Genomic DNA, 16,173 nt, shown 5'->3' with positions numbered 1-16,173 from the left:
TACGCCCCTGCAGTGGCTGTAACATCTCCAGTAACAGCCTACATTTCTAACTCCTATTTCCACAATGCAGGTAATGTCACAGCAGAGGACAAATCTCAGCCCTTGTGCAACGTCAGCACTGCTAGCAAACCAGCCAGGCAGTTTCATTAGGCAGCTAGAGGCTGGGCCTGCTCGCACTGCACTGCACTGCACTGCACAGCTAAGGAAGCAGGAATGATTAGGGCCGGGACTGGCAGTGAACTCAGTGGGATCTGAGTTTCTAACACCCTTCGGAAACTTGCAGCCTGAACTATCATGTCTCTGAGAAACCAACCTGCCCACAGGGAGTGGGTGGAGGCTCACAACTCTGCAGCTTTCGCTTTTGGAAGGGCAATGAGCATGCCCCCCCCCTTGCTCTCCGGTCCAGGCACACGCGATGTGGTGCACCCTCACGCTGAGTGGTGACCATTACTTATAACAGGCCAGGTGTCGCTGCTCCCAGGCTGCATCCCACGCCGTTTCAGATTTCCTGCACACATTTGTGTCTCCATCGCCCCCGTTTGGGTTTCTGGCCTATGCTTGGACTGTGGTGATGGGGGGGGAACGCAGGTGATGGAAGCCTGAAGTCTTGTGTGAGCATAAAGCTAATGGGAACCAAGCGCGATGACTCGGTCAGTGTGGTCAAATCCCCTGGCACACTGCGTGTGCTTTCAGCCTTCACCTCTGGCAGTGGGAGCCTGCAGCAGCAGGTGAGCAGCTGCTGGAATGGAGCTTCATCTTTCAAATCCAAATCTCCTAAGTCAAACCCCCATCTCCCCCCATCCCCCATACATCTCCTCTCTGCTGGAACGTCTCCTGCCACTGAACACATGGCTAATTCCAGCTCCCTGAGACGTGCATGTGAGCTGATCCCATAACCCATAGCTGCGAGGGCTAACCGGACCCTGCTGTGGTGCTGGGAGGCCTGGTACTGGAGCAGGAAAGAGAAGGGGGAGCCCTACAGAGCCCGTTCGCCTGCCACGAAGAGCAGCCTGGCTTGGCAGTTCGGCTGCAAATTTGCAAGTCAGCTACAGGCTCTTCTTGTCCCCCCTCCTGAGCAGCCGGGCAATGCAGTAGGGGATGAGCGCCACCGCACAGAGGTGGGCAGCAGCGTTCTTACAGAAGGACAGGGTGTAGAAAAGGATCTCTCTGTCCGTGGGGAGCGCGAAGGAGTCAAAGAGGTGCAGGACGACGAGCGAGGCCGCTATGCAGCTCAGGCGGAAGGGCAGCTGCTGGCCCCTTTTCCCTTTGCAGCTTTCCAGGTACATCTGGGAGTTGAGGGCCAGCCCCAGCCCAAAGAGGATGCCCAGGTTCCTGAGGAGGCCGGCGAAGGGGGTGGTCTCAATGTGGACCCACTCCGGCCGCTCACACCACCTCTTGGCTTTCTCCAGGGTCCAGAGCAGGTCAACGCCGAGAAGCTTCAGCAGCAGGTAGAAACCCAGGGCGAAGCTGAAGAGGAAGAGGGCGGTGCCCAGGTATCTTCGGAGACTGGCACCGTAGATGGAGGGGATGTGGTCAAATGCTTCCGCCACGGCCATGCCTAGGGGCAGAAATGTCTCTACTGCTCTGCTACACGGCAGCTAAACACCCATGGCTGGCCCATGCCGGCTAACGGGCTGGTGGAGCTGGAGCTAATGGGCTGCTTAACTGTGCTGCAGATACCTGGGCTCGTTCTGGAGCCCGGGCTCTAGGACCCTGTGTAGTGGGAGGATCCCAGAGCTGGGACTGCAGCTGACGCCCAGACGTCCACACTGCAACTAAACAGCCCCTTAACTAGAGCTGGAGCCAGAGCCAGAGTCAGCTGGCAGGGGCCAGGCCCAGCTCCAAAATGTACCAGGCGGGTATCAGTGTCGCGTGCCTTGGGGACAGAGCAGGAATCAGCTCCTGGTGCCAGGTGGTGGTACCAAGGTCACTGTCTGCAGAGAACTGGGACCGTCCCCCCAGTGCAATGGGGCCAGCAGGCATGACCCCGACATGCAAAGCAGTGACGCTGTGTCAACACCGAATGAGGACATTCGCATGCCAGGGGAGGCCGAGACCACTGTGCTGTGTCTTTGCTCCTCTACGCTGCAGACATGGGCACCTGGGGACAGCCGTTTACCTGGCTCTGTTCCCTACGCGTTCCGTTATGTATTCTGGGTACGTGGGGATCCCCGAGCTGAGAACGTACGTCTCCTCCGAGCAGGAGAAGGCAGGAGAGGAAAGGATTCCTAGGATTTGATGTCGTGTCTGAGGGCAACAGGCCTGAGCTGGCAGGTGGTGTGAGGGGAGAGGCCGCCCTGACACTAACCTGAGATGACACCTGCAATCACCTGATGGGGGAAGTGAGCTGCTAGGAAGACTCGGGATAAGCAGACGCAGAGCTGCACGGCCCAGAACGCTACCCACAGGAGGCCGCGGAGGCACCTGCGAAGAGACAGACACGGTGGGGAAGGCCGTGGGGTGGGACAGGTGCAGATCCAGGAACAGGGGGACACTTTAATAAAGCCACAAACGGCCTGTGAGTGAAGGGAGCCGGAGCTCCGGCTGCCCACCTCCTCTCTAGGTAGCAAGCAGCAGCCCCGCTGGCACATCCTGCTAGCTAGAAAACCAGACCGAGTCCAGGGTGCGAATGTTGTGTCTGCCACAGTGCCCAGGCATTAGGGCAACCAACCCAGAGAGTAAAGGCTTTGTCCATGCCTGGGGCCACCGGCACATTGCAGCAGCTCAGGCGACAGGGGCTTTCCCCAGGGCTGTGCTGACTGGAGCAGGCAGATCGGCTGCAGTCAGCTCCCCTGCGCTGGGTGAGTCTCAGCTGTGAGCCAGGAGCTCTCCCTGGAGCTGTGCCAGGTGCTGTGCTAGGTCACGAGCCGGGAGGCTGCAGTGGGCCCTGCTGTTCGCGGTGCCAAGAGCCCCCGATTTGTCCTTTTGCGCTCGCTCGTGGAGGCCTGGCACGTCCCATTTCTCAGTTACGGCCGGGTCCCAGACGCGAGGTGGGGGCAGGAATTCATGCTGATTGTGGGCATTTACCCACAGTGCCATTTGCCATCCTCCACCGTGCGTGTCACCTGTGGGACCCCCCCCCCCCGGGCTGCCTTGGTGTCTGCCTGCACAGAGCACTCACCTGGAGAGCTGCAGAGCAGCCTCTTGCTCCCGAGGCCCCGGAGCGTGTCGCCCAAGGAGCCTCTGAGCTGGGCCCTGCTGACTCAGCGACCCCAAAGTACCATGGGCAGGTGCCCCTGCCGAGTGCCCGCTCGCAGCCTGGGGCGGCCCAGCCGGCACCCGGCCTCCAGCCCCTCTGCGCTAAGTGACCCCCGCCCCGAGGGCTGAGAACAGGCGCCCCCGCCCGGCAGCCTGGTTTAGCACTGCTCCCCGAAAGTGCTAAACTCTTCTCCCGGCCGCCCAGCCCAGCCCAGCCCAGCCCCTGGTTCCGGCAGCCCACAGGCCCTGCTGGGAGAGGCTGGTTCAGGCCCCCGCCCTTGCCAGGGCTCCTCCCCGCGGGCTGGGAGACGGGACCGCCTGGCCCATCCTGCACTATCAGGCTCTGGTTCTGGGTCCTTAAAGAAACAGAAGCCGGGGTTTTCCCCAAGCATTAACTGTTCTCTCCAGGTGCCTGCAGTGCGTAGCCACCTCCCTTGGCCTTCCTCTGCTCCAACAGCCCACCACAGCCTGGCACAAGGTTTGACTGGTCCCTACTCCCCTTAACGGGACCGTCTCCCTGCTACAGGTATCACAGCCTGTCCTGTTCCGACTAAGACAGAGCCAGGCCGCGAGGCATCCCTCACCTGGCTGCACAGGTCCTGTGCCGGCTCCCCGGGAGAGAGGGCAGCAGGGCAGTCACCATGACGTAGCAGACTCCAGCAGAGCCCATGGTGTGGCCTGAGGGGCTTCCTGCAGCAGAGACACATCCCCAGAGCTGGTTAGAAGGGGGAGATGCCATCGAGGCAGCTGCAGTGAATCTGAGGGATTGATCGTGAGCACCTCACCTGGGCCGGTCTCACAGGTGAGGGGGAACTGCTGGATCAGAGGGGTGGAGGTGTTGCCATAGTAACCGGTCTCATGGACCCACCAGTAGGGTCTCTGCCCAGAGAGGATCCTGCAGTGAAAGGAGAAGATGACAGAGCAGTGTGTGGCCAGGGGCATGTCCCGGACTCTGCATCGCGGTTTCCCCATGGGTGGGGTGCAGCACGGGCTGCCCTGCACTGCGGGCTGTTGGGAGGGTCTGCAGGTCATTTCTGCAGGTTCAAGGCGCTGGTTACATTAACTATCCCGATTTCCTCCTCTTGCCTTTCCGGCTAACTTATTAATTCAGCACCAGCCTCTGCTTCTCGTGGTGTCCTTGGTGCAGCCCCTGGGCCACAGCAACAGACCAGGTGGCTGCAAACGAAGCCAAGCTGCGCACAAGCATTGGGGAAGCATCTTGGTTCTGTGTGCGCTGAGTACGCAAAGAGCCTCCATGTGTTCCCTTTGGGGGCCACATTGTGCTCCCCCATCTGTGTGCATGCGCAGGGATGGGGCTGCTGCAGTGCTCAGTGCGCCTCTGGCGCAGGAGCTGCTGTTCCTTGGAGCAAAATACAACAAGGCTGCGGGTTTTGGAACTTGCCCTCCCCAGCAGACAGCCAGCGATAATTGCACCAGCCATTTGCATCAGTGCAGCTGCTTACCACAAGAACTTACAGTGCTCGTCACACATTAATTCAGCTTCACGAATCCCTGTGGGGTAAGCCACGGTTACCCCCAGTTTACTGATGGGGAAGCTGAGGATGGAGAGGTAAAGTGACTTGCTCAAGTTCACAGAGCAAGTCAGTGGCAGAGTCAAGAACAGAGCCCAAGTGTCCTGACTCCCAACCCCGTTCCTCAATCCCAAACCCACCCTTCCCCTCAGAGAGGCTGCAGCAGACTCGGGGGGGGGGGGGGGAAACCCCAAGCTGCAGCACTACACAGCTGCATTTCAGGGTCTCCACTCACCACTTAAAGACCAAGTTGAACCAATCTCCAATCACGGCCACCCAGATCAACTTGATGCCCACCGCCTCGCAGAGGTGGAACCAGATGGGGAAGAGGATGAAGAAAGTGGTTTTAAGGTCGGCGGCAAAGGAGACGAAGAGGAACCAGTCCTGGGAGCCCTGGTAGTTCTCCTGCAGGTATTGCACCACCTGCACCCCAGCGCTGTGCAGCAGGTCCATTGTGACCCTGGTTGTGTCTCTTTGGAGCCCACTGGGAATCCCACTGTGTGCACATACAGCTTCTTATACCCTGCCAGCTTCAGCTCTTTTCTGACACAGGCAACCTCTGATCTTTGATCCTGAGCCACCCCAGCCAAAACCTATTGACAGAGCCAGAAATCTGGAGCAAACTGCCTGTCTCATCATCCCAGGAATCAATATCACACATTTCAGTGTTTCACTCTGGTTACTTCTGGGTCTGTGATTGTCACTTGGGGAAAAGGCTGAAAGTGGGGGAGTAAGGCAGAGAATTGCACAAAAGCTACAAAGAAGAAATTTGGTGTCACTGTTTTAAAAACAAAGAGAGGTTTGGTTAGATTTTAACCCTTATTTCAAGGAGAATGATGGACTAGAAAATAGACACGGTTAGGGCGTGAGTCTGTCCCATTTCTCTGAAATCTGTTACTGATTGTTCAGACCAAATGCTTTTTAAGGGTCATAAGCTCAGCTCCGCCAGCTGCGTGGAGTCATACTGCCTGCCCTACATCTGTAGGATGGATTTGGGTAAAGCAGGTTGTTTTAACTGAATTTATGCATTTGTTTGGCAGGTCGAATGCAGGTTTCCCAGTGTGAGAAATGCAGCTGTGCCCTGCTCTGCCCCTTAGACCGTCCCCAGGTCAGAATGCACCAGCTGGCAGCAATCTCACCCTGGGCCGAGGGTGATGGCCAGTTCAAGTCCAGTTTATTGTCGCTGCAAAGGTGAGACCAAGCCCTTCTCGCTTGCAGGCCCAGTTCGCACAGAAAATGTGCCTCCCACAGAGGCTGGCTACATGAGGCAGAAGATGCAGACTGGGCCGACTTCTGATCCCAGTCCAACCAGTGTAAATCTCGTACCACTCCACTGAAGCTATGGGTTTGCTCTGGATTTGCACGGAATAGAACTGAGATCACCAGCTGGCCAAAAGGTTTCACTGCGGGGTTGCCCTGTGACGTGCATCATGCTGCACTGGCATTTCCAGTAAAGAACAGGTGTGCACAGAATGTGTACAGCCTAAATAGCCACTGAGAAAGAAGTGAACTGATCCCAGTGTGATTTCCTTCTGCCTCCCGTCTTTGCCTTTCCCTAGTTGGGAGGCAGCTGGTGCTGACCTTTTTTGAGCACCCGGAGTATTCCAGGTTGTGCAGATGCGTGCTCCACTGGGACGAGGAAACACGATATTCACCAAGAACACATGGATGTTTTCTCCAGCTGTGCTTTTCCTGCTAGGATGATGCAGGCCAGAGGCCTGTGATCCCAGCTGCAGAAACATTAGGCGTCACTAGGTAATTTCTGGCAGGGTCTGTGTAACGGCACATGGCAAAGGAGTGTATGCTTGCTGGTAAAGAGGTGAGGAAAAAGAATCTCCCAAACAATGTGATTTGTGAGATATATTTAATCCAATAAACAGTGGTGGAAATACAGAAACTAACAACCCAGGAAGAGAACCCCCCACCTGTCCATCAGAAAAGCAAGCGCCAGTGTAAACAAGCAAGCCAGCAATGGCCTATGGCACACTCAGGATTCCCACCTCAGTCCCTGCAACTATCACCAGCAAACAGGAAAACCGCTCGATAAGGGGCAGTGAGGGGCAGTTTGTGACGCTAAGTGGGATCAGGTTGGGGGTCAGGGCTGTGCATGCCATCAACTCTTCATGTGACACTTTGCTGGAGAAGGAGCAGGAGATAACAGAAGAGAAAATAAACATGCTCCATCCCCTCCCATTCACATCTCACTGTTCCAATGCAGAGCAGGGATCTAACCAACTTACTGTCTCTTTTCAAACTGTTAAATCCGAGCAACTCCTGCAAAGAAACCGCTCAAGCCAATATCAGTTGGAAAAGAAACAATAAATGGGTAAATTCCCTGTGCTGGCACTTTAATGCCCACACGTGATCAGGGCAGGACTGTGCCCAAGTGGGCAGTCGTTTTGTGATCTGACCCACACGGTTTGTTATTTCTCTGCAGATCTGTGCCCGCTGGTGAGGGCAGGAGACACTCGTGAAACCTGGTAACAAGGGCTGCATGAAACATCTGCCAGCACCAGCTCAGAGCTCCTAGGAAGCAAACGCTGCAGCTTGTCTCTCCTCTTGTATGCACAACCCAAAGGTAAGTGTCTCACTCCAGATTCACAGCACAAGCCCGATGCATGCTGGACTACCCAGAGGGGCACCGTTTTCAGCACAGTGACACAGACATGACTGGCAGAGGCTGTAAGGGTTTCACCCTTGTGTTTACTCAAGGTTTAGGCTGGAGTAAAACTGTGGAGAACAATGACACAAAACTGGGACACCACAGTGATGCCGAAAGTCCGTCCCCTGTCACCTGCCACACACACACACACACACACACACACACACACACACACACACACACACACACACACACACACACACAGAGTTAACAGCTCTTGTTACATGTCTCGGCACCTCAGTGAGAGCCCCTGGTTGTACATTTCCTACCGTTCTTTTTTTGTCTTCTGCTTAGTGTACGGCAGAGAGGCATGTGTGCGTAGCCGTGTGTGCAGGGGCGCATGGACCATGCCAGGGTCAGCACCAACTCCTACTGCATGGATGGTGCCAAGGGTTAAAAATCAAACCATATTTCTTTCCTCCCACACCCTGTGTAAAGAAAACCCTCACCTCCAAAACCCCCTCCAAGCCAGACTCAATGCAGATTCAGAGCCGGACTCTCCTCACCTACCCCCGGTTCACAGACAATTCGCAGGCTCCACATCTTTCAAGGCCATGTAATTTGTGCCCCTGGCACACTCAGTTCGCATTGGCTCTGCGATACAGCACCACCACCCAGACACAGTCCTGGACGTCAGGGCTAGGCACTGGAGGCTGTCAGTCCCATGCGGCTCTGCTCTCGCTTATGAAAGCTTTTTCCCCTGCCTCCTTATGAGGTGGGAGACGCAGTAGGGGATGAGGCTGGCCGCAGCCAGGGGCACGGCCGCGCTCTTGCAGAAGGACAGGACGTAGAACAGCAACTCCACCTCGGTGGGAGGTTTGAAGGAGTCAAAGAGGTGCAGGACGACGAGCGAGGCGGCTATGCAGCTCAGGCGGAAGGGCAGCTGCTGGCCCCTTTTCCCTTTGCAGCTTTCCAGGTACATCTGGGAGTTGAGGGCCAGCCCCAGCCCAAAGAGGATGCCCAGGTTCCTGAGGAGGCCGGCGAAGGGGGTGGTCTCAATGTGGACCCACTCCGGCCGCTCACACCACCTCTTGGCTTTCTCCAGGGTCCAGAGCAGGTCAACGCCGAGAAGCTTCAGCAGCAGGTAGAAGCCCAGGGCGAAGCTGAAGAGGAAGAGGGCGGTGCCCAGGTATCTCCGGAGACTGGCGCCGTAGATGGAGGGGATGTGGTCAAATGCTTCCGCCACGGCCATGCCTGATAAGGGGAGATCAGACATGAAGCAGGCCCTCCGGCACCATCCCCTGTGCCAGCAAAGCGGGAAGGAGTCAAGGGACCAGCCCCCAGCCCCCTCCTTCACACAACCGCCCGAACCTGGCCAAGGGAGAAGGGGGATTTCAGAGGGTCCCCTGCTCCCTTCTTGCTGCATCAGCCGCCACTTCCCGCTGCTGGGCTCTCCCACAGTGGTTCCCAGCTCCGCAGTGACTGGCCTGGCAGGCGGGGACAGGCCTGCATAAGAACGCCAGAGAGCGCTCTGCCCCTTCGGCACCCGCACCTTCGCTGTCACGCTGAGAGGAAGATGCTGCTGTTAACCCTGCGCCTGCTGAGCCGGACGGCAATGCCAAGGCAATGCCCGGCTGCTAGACAGACCCTGCTTTCCCACCTCTGGCAGCAGAAGCTCTGAGGAGGGAATAACATGGAAGCCGAGGCTCCCACAGCCCAGAGTCAGGCTGCGTGCAAACCAGCTTTCTTCCCCCCCATGTGTGGGGCGCAACCCAGGGAACGGCCAAGGCAGCCGCGCCTCACCTGCAATGACACCTGTGATGACTTGGTGCGGGAAGTGAGCTGCTAGGAAGATCCTGGACAGACAGACACACACCTGCACCCCCCAGAATGACATCCACAGCGCCACCCGCAGGCACCTGCAAGGAGCAGCGAGAACATCACCGTGGTGGGTGGGTGGGTGGGGCGTGCGATGAATCATTTACTCAATAAATCAGACTAGCGGGGCATTTCAGGGCAGACGCAGCAGGGCAGGAGACACCAGGCCCCGTCCTGCAGCTGCCAGATCTGAACCAGGCTGTCCCAGTGTATTATTGCAGAAGGAGACTCAATCCCATGGTGGGGACTGAACCCATTAGTGGAGCCCCCATGCAGCACCAGCCTGCACATGCCGTGTGCACATTCACACAACCAGGTGCAAACTGGGGCCAAGGGGCAGCAGCCAGCAGGGGAGCTGTGCCGGTCTAAGATCAAGTGTGATCACCTGCCATGGCCAAGCCCCGCTGGGCTGGGATCAGCTGGAGCTCATTCTCCCCAGAGTTAATGCCACTGCCCTGAATGATGCCCTGTTGCCCCTGGTACCCAGAGCGAGGGCAGAGCAGGAATCCTTACTGTTTCTGGAAGGGAGATCTCTGGCACCGAAGCAGGGTGGTAAGCAGAGCTGTCACCATCACATAGGAGACTCCCGCGGACCCCATGGTGTGGCCAGAGGGGCTGCCTGTGGAGGAGAGAAAGGAAAAGCTTCCAGGGAGCTCAGTGGGAAGAAAACCCCTTCTGCCTTGGCTTCCGTCTGCAGGAGAGTGTGAACGCGCAGAAGGGAATCATCTAACGGTCTGTTCCAGCCCTGGCTGCATGCTACAGGCTTCCTGGGATGATGTGTTCTGGGGCTTTCCAGAGGACATTGTTCCTTTTAACAGCCTCAGCCCCCTGATATGCTGCGCGTTGGCTGCTGCTCGTGTAGCTGTCTTTTGTCCATTCCAGGGCAGGGAGAGAGCCGGAGTGTTTGACTGTGTTATAACTCTAGACAGATGGACTGGCAAACAACTGTCTGGAGCAAGCAGCCCTGTTCCTGCCACCCCTGGTGAAAGGTTAGGTAAGAGCCAGACCCGGGGGGGGGGAGGCTCTTCTCACAAACACGCCTCCCACCCCCCCATTTGGGGTCTGCACAGCCCCCTGGCCCCTGAAATCACAAGCTGGGGATTGGAATCCAGCCTGGCCCTAGGGACGCCAAGCGAGCAAGGCCTGGAGGCAGGCTCAGTGCAAGGAGAAGCTGCTCCTGCTCAGGACAGACTCCACTCCACCCCCAAGCTGCCCTGCCCACGCTGGGCTGCCCGCAGCAGAGAGAGGAGTTTAAGCAAAGGAGGCTGCTGAGGTTGCTGGTGTGCAGAATGCCCAGAATCCTCTCCCAGGAGGTTAGCTGGAATAGCGCTAGTAGGTCTGTCCAGCCTGTTTCCCACCCCGAGGGCCAGGGCAGCGTTGCTGCAGTGCAGCTGGTGGGAGAACGGTCTGCACTCGCCCTCAGACCCTACTCGCTGTGTCTCTCGGCACTGCATGGGGCCTGTGCAGGGCAGGGACCGATGCAGGCCTGCAAACAGGCGTGAATTCAGGGTCTGATTTCCAGCGGGGCCCAGTAGAAATCCGTGGTCACTGAACTCGGTGGGATTGCTCCTGGAGTAAATTGCCACTCGGCATGTGAACGAGTGTCCTCATCTGGACCTCTGGTTATCAGTTCTTTGGAGCAGAAACCTGCTTCCTCTCAAGTCTGCAAAGCTCCCAGCGCCCTTGCGGGTGTTACATCAATTAATAACCGAAGGCTAATGGTGCCTTGCCAACGTGGTGCTGTGTGTGTGTCAGGCGGCTGCGGTGAACTGACTGCGCACTGTGGATGGCTGGGTTTGTTTGACACAAGGGGGTTTGCTCACCTGGGCCGGTCTCGCAGGTGACAGGGAAGTGCTGGATCCCAGGGGTGGAGGTGTTGCCATAGTAACCAGTCTCACGGACCCACCAGTAGGGTCTCTGCCCAAAGAGGATCCTGCAGTGAAATGCAATGGGTCACGCGGTCAAATCAGGCACCATCCAGCCCCCTCATCTTGGTCAGCACAACTGGTTCATTCACAGAGGACCCCAACGGGGCCAGACTGAGGTCTGGGCTCCTGAGCCGGGAACGGGTGTAATGCAAAGCAGATTAATCAAAAAGTCTCTGTTCTCAGAGGGAGTGAAGTCTGCACATTGCTCTCGCTCCGTTCCTGGAAGCACCGTGCAGCGTTTCACCATTATCTCGCTGTGGTCATTAGGAAATGAGCAAGGAGTCCCAAGATCTCGAGCCAGCCTCCGTCCTCCCTGAACGGCTCGTTTGCTTTAGTCAGCAGTCGCGGACTCTGGGTCAAGGCCAGGCAGGGGTTTTGTTCAAACAGGATGATGGCATTCTGGGGACAAATATAGCACACTTGGTTCTGCTGGAAGACACAAGGCCACGTGGGCAGCGTCTGTGTGTGTGTGTGTGTGTGTGTGTGTCGAGGTGGGTGCTAATCGCCCAGAAATGCGCAGCTTGATACACCATTGGGCTGTCGTCTGACGGCCTCTCCAGCCCCCCAAGCCCCGCACAGCCTGGCAGGTGCCATGCCCAGGGCAGGAAGAGAACAGGCGCTCCACACAGGACTTGTAAACAGGTTTGAAGTAAACTTCCGGCTGGATTGACAGCTCTGCTCGCTGCCAGTCTGCTGTTGCCACCAGCACAGACACAGGCTGGGCTGCAGCACTCTGCCGTGCTACTGCTCCTCAGCCCCGACCTGGAGAGTGCGGCCTTAGGGGTGAGAGGGGAGCCGTCTCCAGGGCCTGCTGAGGCCTCGTCTACACTTCAAACTGAGGCCGACATAGCTACGTCCTCACCTCAGGGATGTGAAAATCCACAAAGCTACGCCAGCGTCACCTCCGGTGGAGACGCAGCTAGGTCAGAGGCAGAACGTCTCATCCACCTAGCTGCCGCTGCTTGGGGAGCGGCTGTTTCTACCCCTGCCGTTGGTGTAGCCTGTGTCTACGCCATGGTGCTGCGCTGGCGTGGCGACGGCCCCATAGACATGGCCTTCGTCCATGGCCTCTTTGCGGTACCAGTTGTAGTGGTGTCTCTCGCTAGCTCGGGTTCACAGATACGACAAGGAAACAAACACCACAGACCCCCCAGCCTGCAGACAGAGCACAGCAAACCTGCCCCCGCCTGAAGAGTTTGCTGGAGCTCAGGAATTCGTCTCTTTCGCCAGCAGAAGCTGGTCCAATGAAGGATGCTACCTCACCCCGCCTTGCTCCGCTAACCGCCCGATCACCCATTTAATAGACTACAGTAATAGTGATGTGTCCAGAGCTACGGTAAATCCAACAGGGGGTGGGGAGGAAATCAGGTAAACAGCGGCTTGCTGGCCCGTCTGGGCAGCTTCTCTTTCCAGCATTAAATTACATCAGTTTAACTCAGGCACTCAAGAAAATCCGTGTTTGCATGATTTAATTTTAAAATACACAGACAGCCCCTTACGCACCTCATTTGTACCCTCGAGTATCTGCTCAGTGTACACTGTTAACGTAGCGCATGGGAACGTGTGCCTGAGGGGGTGTGTGTGTGAGTGCACACACGTGTATTAACGTGAGCACGCCCCTGCTCTGGCTCTCTTATAACGCACAACCCTGGGCCTTGCCTCCGCGGCGAGACCCACACACTCACCACTTAAAGACCAGGTTGAGCCAGTCCCCGATCACGGCCACCCAGATGAGCTTGACGCCCACCCCCTCGCAGAGGTGGAACCAGATGGGGAAGAGGATGAAGAAGGTGTTTCTGAGGTCGGCAGCGAAGGAGATGAAGAGGAACCAGGCCTGGGAGCTCTGGTAGTTCTCCTGCAGGTAGTGAGTCATTTGAACGCCCGAGCTGTGTATAAGATCCATTCCTATCTCCATGGGTTTAGCTTAGGGCAGCGGGGAGCTGCTGGGCTTTGGGAAGGGGCTGCTGGGTCTTTGGCTGGTTGGTTATATACTGTTTGGGATGCAGATTGCATTTGCTTTTCAAAGCCTTCCCTCCCAATTAGACATGTTAGCACCAAAGCTCCTCCGCAAACATTACTTCACAGGAGTTGGGCACAATTACCTGCTCCAGGTGGCTTCTGTCTCAGCAATTCACAGTAATCCCATCAAATCAATCATTAACACACTAGCTTTTTCCAGCCTCTGGAAGGAACCCAGGCAGGGACCTGAAGGATGGGGAGGGAATCTTAACTGTGTGTTTAACACAGCACTACATTGGGCAGTGTGCTAAGACATGGACCCATCTCCTCAGTGGGACACAAATCCCCTTGGTTTGTGCTGAATGGGTCACACCATTAGGAGATGGACACACCCTTCATTTTCTCAGAAAAATGATTATAGGCTTTATTAATTATTACTATTATTTGTATGATCATAGCGCCTCGGAGCCCTGTTCATGCATTATGCTAGGCTCTGTACAAACACAGAACACAGAGATGGTCCCTGCCCTAGGAGGTTACAATTTATACCTTTTCGTTTAGAATGCGCGTGGGCTGCCTCTCCAAGAAGCAGCAGGAACAAGTCAGGATTTATCATCAGTTGTTGGACACCTCACCAGTCATTCAAAATGACTACACAGACTTTGGCGGGGGGGGTAGGCAGATATCTCATGCCTTATGGCATGTTGCAGTATTCAGAATATTTCTATACATCATGGTTTGTACTTTGTAAAATGTTATCAGGAAATTTGCTGTTTGTGCAGATGAGGAGCCATTATCTTTGGGTTGAGCCAGATACGAGGGCATGGACTTTGCAGGCTTCATTGGTATTAGCATTATTGGCAGGGTTATTATTTTAAAATTGACATCTGTGGCAAATGTCCACGGCATCCTACAAAGGTAGGAGATACGTCTTGCTTTCAAGAGTTTGCAATCCAAGATAGACAAGGCAAACAAATGCAAGCCCCAGAACAATAGTTTATGAAAGGGAGGGTGCAGGGATTGCTGATGGGGAGAAGGCAGGAGGGATTCCAGGAAGAGGTGGATTTTTAAAGAAAGATTTGAAGGATAGAGGTGGATGAGAACAGGGGGTGTGCCTGTGTGCCGTACTTCATTCACACCCAGCTCTGTCTGCCCACGGCCAGTCTGTCCAGCCCTGCAGCCCCTTGCTTGGATCCCTAATTCTGCTCTGCCAGAGCATCTCAAGTCTGGCGTGCAGCCCTCGCATGCTATTGCCGTGAGCTCTCCCGAGCAGGCTGTCAGCTGTTCCAGAATGTGATGTGAACGTGTGTCCGCTGGGCTCAGAGTGAGACTCAGGCAACTCAGCCGCTTTTCTGTGACCCAAAACAGGATTTTTACCCAGGTCTCCAACACTGCCTTGGCTGTACTGCTGAGCCCATTCTCCTCTGGCTGCAGAGCTGGGCCCTGTGCATGAACACACTCGCGGGCCCGGGTGCTTCCTGAGCCCCCTCCCAAACAATATAAAGGAAATGTGCAGGTGGCTTTAGTCAAGAAAAGAGACAACGATTCTTTTCTGCATGAACACGTGTGTGGAGTCCGAGTGCGTGGCAGCTGGGAGGCTGGGTGTGCACAGTGGAATGTATGGCAGGGGAGGGTTGCAGAGTGGAGACAATAGAAAAGGAGATGCCAAGGAGGTGGACAGAGTGAGAGTCTTAACTGATATAAAGGGTGGACTCTGTTCAAACAGCTACAGAGTCATTCCTGTGCCCGCCCCATATCAGCTCCAGGCGGTCAGCATGCCCCATAGGGCTTCCCATCTAGCTTCCTGCCGCACATCTCTCAAGGACCATGTGTTTTCATCTGCTCTATCTCCCTTCCTCTGCACCAGGAAACCAGCTCAATGCACAGAGCAAAGCGATCGTGCACTTCCTCTGCTATTGAGCTACCCAGCAAGGTCGACACTGGTATCTGAATGCTATTGATTGTTCCATGCTGGCGTTTAGCACTGAGATCTTACTCAGCCCAAGAGGGGGCTTTCCAGACCCAAAAGATCCAGGAAACCTGCAGCCATGACAAACAATGAAGGACATTCTAGCCAGATTTGCTAAAGCTACACCACTTGCCGTGAGGCAAACTGCAAATGGGTGTCTGGGCCCATTGTGTTGTGGCTCTCCGTTAGCCTCTTGGCTGGACAATGGCAGTCCCTTGTTATACACTGGTACAGACGAGTTTCGTTCTGCCCCAGGTAGCTGCCCCCTCTTCTGACACCATCCCTTACCTCACACTGGACGGGTCGAGCAAAACATCCCTATTTGTCATGGTGCAGACATTCCTGTCCATTCAAGTGGCATTTCCAGGGGCCTCGTTATCTCTTTGGTGTTAGGCTGCCCTGCTGCCGTCTGCCTGGGCTATGTGTTGTTAGACGCCAGTAATGGTGGGAATAGCTGTGTCTGCAGTATCGGCTTCTTCCTGCCAGGCCCTGTGAGGTCGGCAGCTCACAGCCTGGCTCCTGCTAACTTGGCTTTATAGCAGGCATGACCATTCTTTCAGCTGAAGCCTTACGCCTTGGCCTGCTATGCTGAGCTTCAGGCCTCGGGCTCTGGCCTTCTACTACACGCCCCACTCCCAGGTGAGAGGCCCGGCTCCGCCCCAAAGGCAGGCTTGCCCAGCCGCTCTGCCTGTTCTATGCTGCCTCTGCCTAGGCCACCTGAACCAGCTAGACCGCCAGGAGGTGAGGCTGGTTGACAGAAGTGGGGCTCACATAGCGCTTGAGTCTGTACCAACCCCCTTCCTGCGCCTGCTTGGAGGATGGCACCAGCTCCTGCCAGCCAGGCCCAGTCTGAATTCCTTGCTGCTGTTCCTGGCGGGATGGCCAGGTGCACAGCTTGTGAGCTGCTTTCACCAGTGACCGATGAAGCAAAGAGCAGGTAGTAAATGGGAGTCGCTGTGACTGTGAGTGAACCCATGGACGGAGCCTCTATCCCCCACCCCAGTTCAGTCCTATGGTGGCAGTGTCTGGCAGGGGGGCAATGGGAACTTTGTAGCAGGGGCCAGTTCTCCTCCTCCATGGCTTTCCAGTGCGTCTGGCAGGGGATGG

At 56.1% G+C, this 16,173-nt stretch overlaps 2 protein-coding genes across 2 annotated transcripts; both read right to left on the bottom strand.

Moving 5' to 3' along the window:
- Nucleotides 1–222: 222 nt before the first annotated feature.
- On the bottom strand, nt 223–5,201 carry LOC137148525 (glucose-6-phosphatase catalytic subunit 1-like). Its single transcript, XM_067541410.1, has 5 exons — nt 4,966–5,201; nt 3,984–4,093; nt 3,783–3,888; nt 2,309–2,424; nt 223–1,558 (listed from the first exon to the last, which is right to left on the bottom strand). Exons 1-5 carry the CDS (start codon nt 5,181–5,183, stop codon nt 1,047–1,049), a joined length of 1,062 nt encoding a protein of 353 aa, XP_067397511.1. The 5' UTR covers nt 5,184–5,201; the 3' UTR covers nt 223–1,046.
- A 1,964-nt stretch (nt 5,202–7,165) lies between these two features.
- On the bottom strand, nt 7,166–13,060 carry LOC137148523 (glucose-6-phosphatase catalytic subunit 1-like). The gene is made up of 5 exons (XM_067541406.1): nt 12,824–13,060; nt 11,034–11,143; nt 9,724–9,829; nt 9,136–9,251; nt 7,166–8,586 (listed from the first exon to the last, which is right to left on the bottom strand). The coding sequence occupies exons 1-5, from the start codon at nt 13,051–13,053 to the stop codon at nt 8,075–8,077; spliced, it is 1,074 nt and encodes a 357-aa protein (XP_067397507.1). The 5' UTR covers nt 13,054–13,060; the 3' UTR covers nt 7,166–8,074.
- Nucleotides 13,061–16,173: the final 3,113 nt, after the last annotated feature.

Source organism: Emydura macquarii, unplaced genomic scaffold (genome assembly GCF_026122565.2).
Source record: "Emydura macquarii macquarii isolate MOO-44397 ecotype Brisbane River unplaced genomic scaffold, CSIRO-AGI_Emac_v2 contig_629, whole genome shotgun sequence".
NCBI lineage: Eukaryota > Metazoa > Chordata > Testudines > Chelidae > Emydura > Emydura macquarii.
Note: the sequence above shows the minus strand (reverse complement) of the source record. Positions and strands in the feature narration are given on the sequence as shown.

Bases quoted from the DNA above. Each gene is read 5' to 3' on its own strand.
- LOC137148525 (XM_067541410.1), bottom strand. From the start codon at position 5,183: ATGGACCTGCTGCACAGCGCTGGGGTGCAGGTGGTGCAATACCTGCAG. The intron at 2,425-3,782 runs GTGAGGGATGCC...GTCTCTTCGCAG, and splicing joins CACAGGACCTGTGCAGCCAG to GTGCCTCCGCGGCCTCCTGT. The intron at 1,559-2,308 runs GTTAGTGTCAGG...TTCTGCCCCTAG, and splicing joins GATTGCAGGTGTCATCTCAG to GCATGGCCGTGGCGGAAGCA.
- LOC137148523 (XM_067541406.1), bottom strand. From the start codon at position 13,053: ATGGAGATAGGAATGGATCTTATACACAGCTCGGGCGTTCAAATGACT. The intron at 11,144-12,823 runs GTGAGTGTGTGG...ATTTCACTGCAG, and splicing joins CTCAACCTGGTCTTTAAGTG to GATCCTCTTTGGGCAGAGAC. The intron at 9,830-11,033 runs GTGAGCAAACCC...TCTCCTCCACAG, and splicing joins CACCTGCGAGACCGGCCCAG to GCAGCCCCTCTGGCCACACC.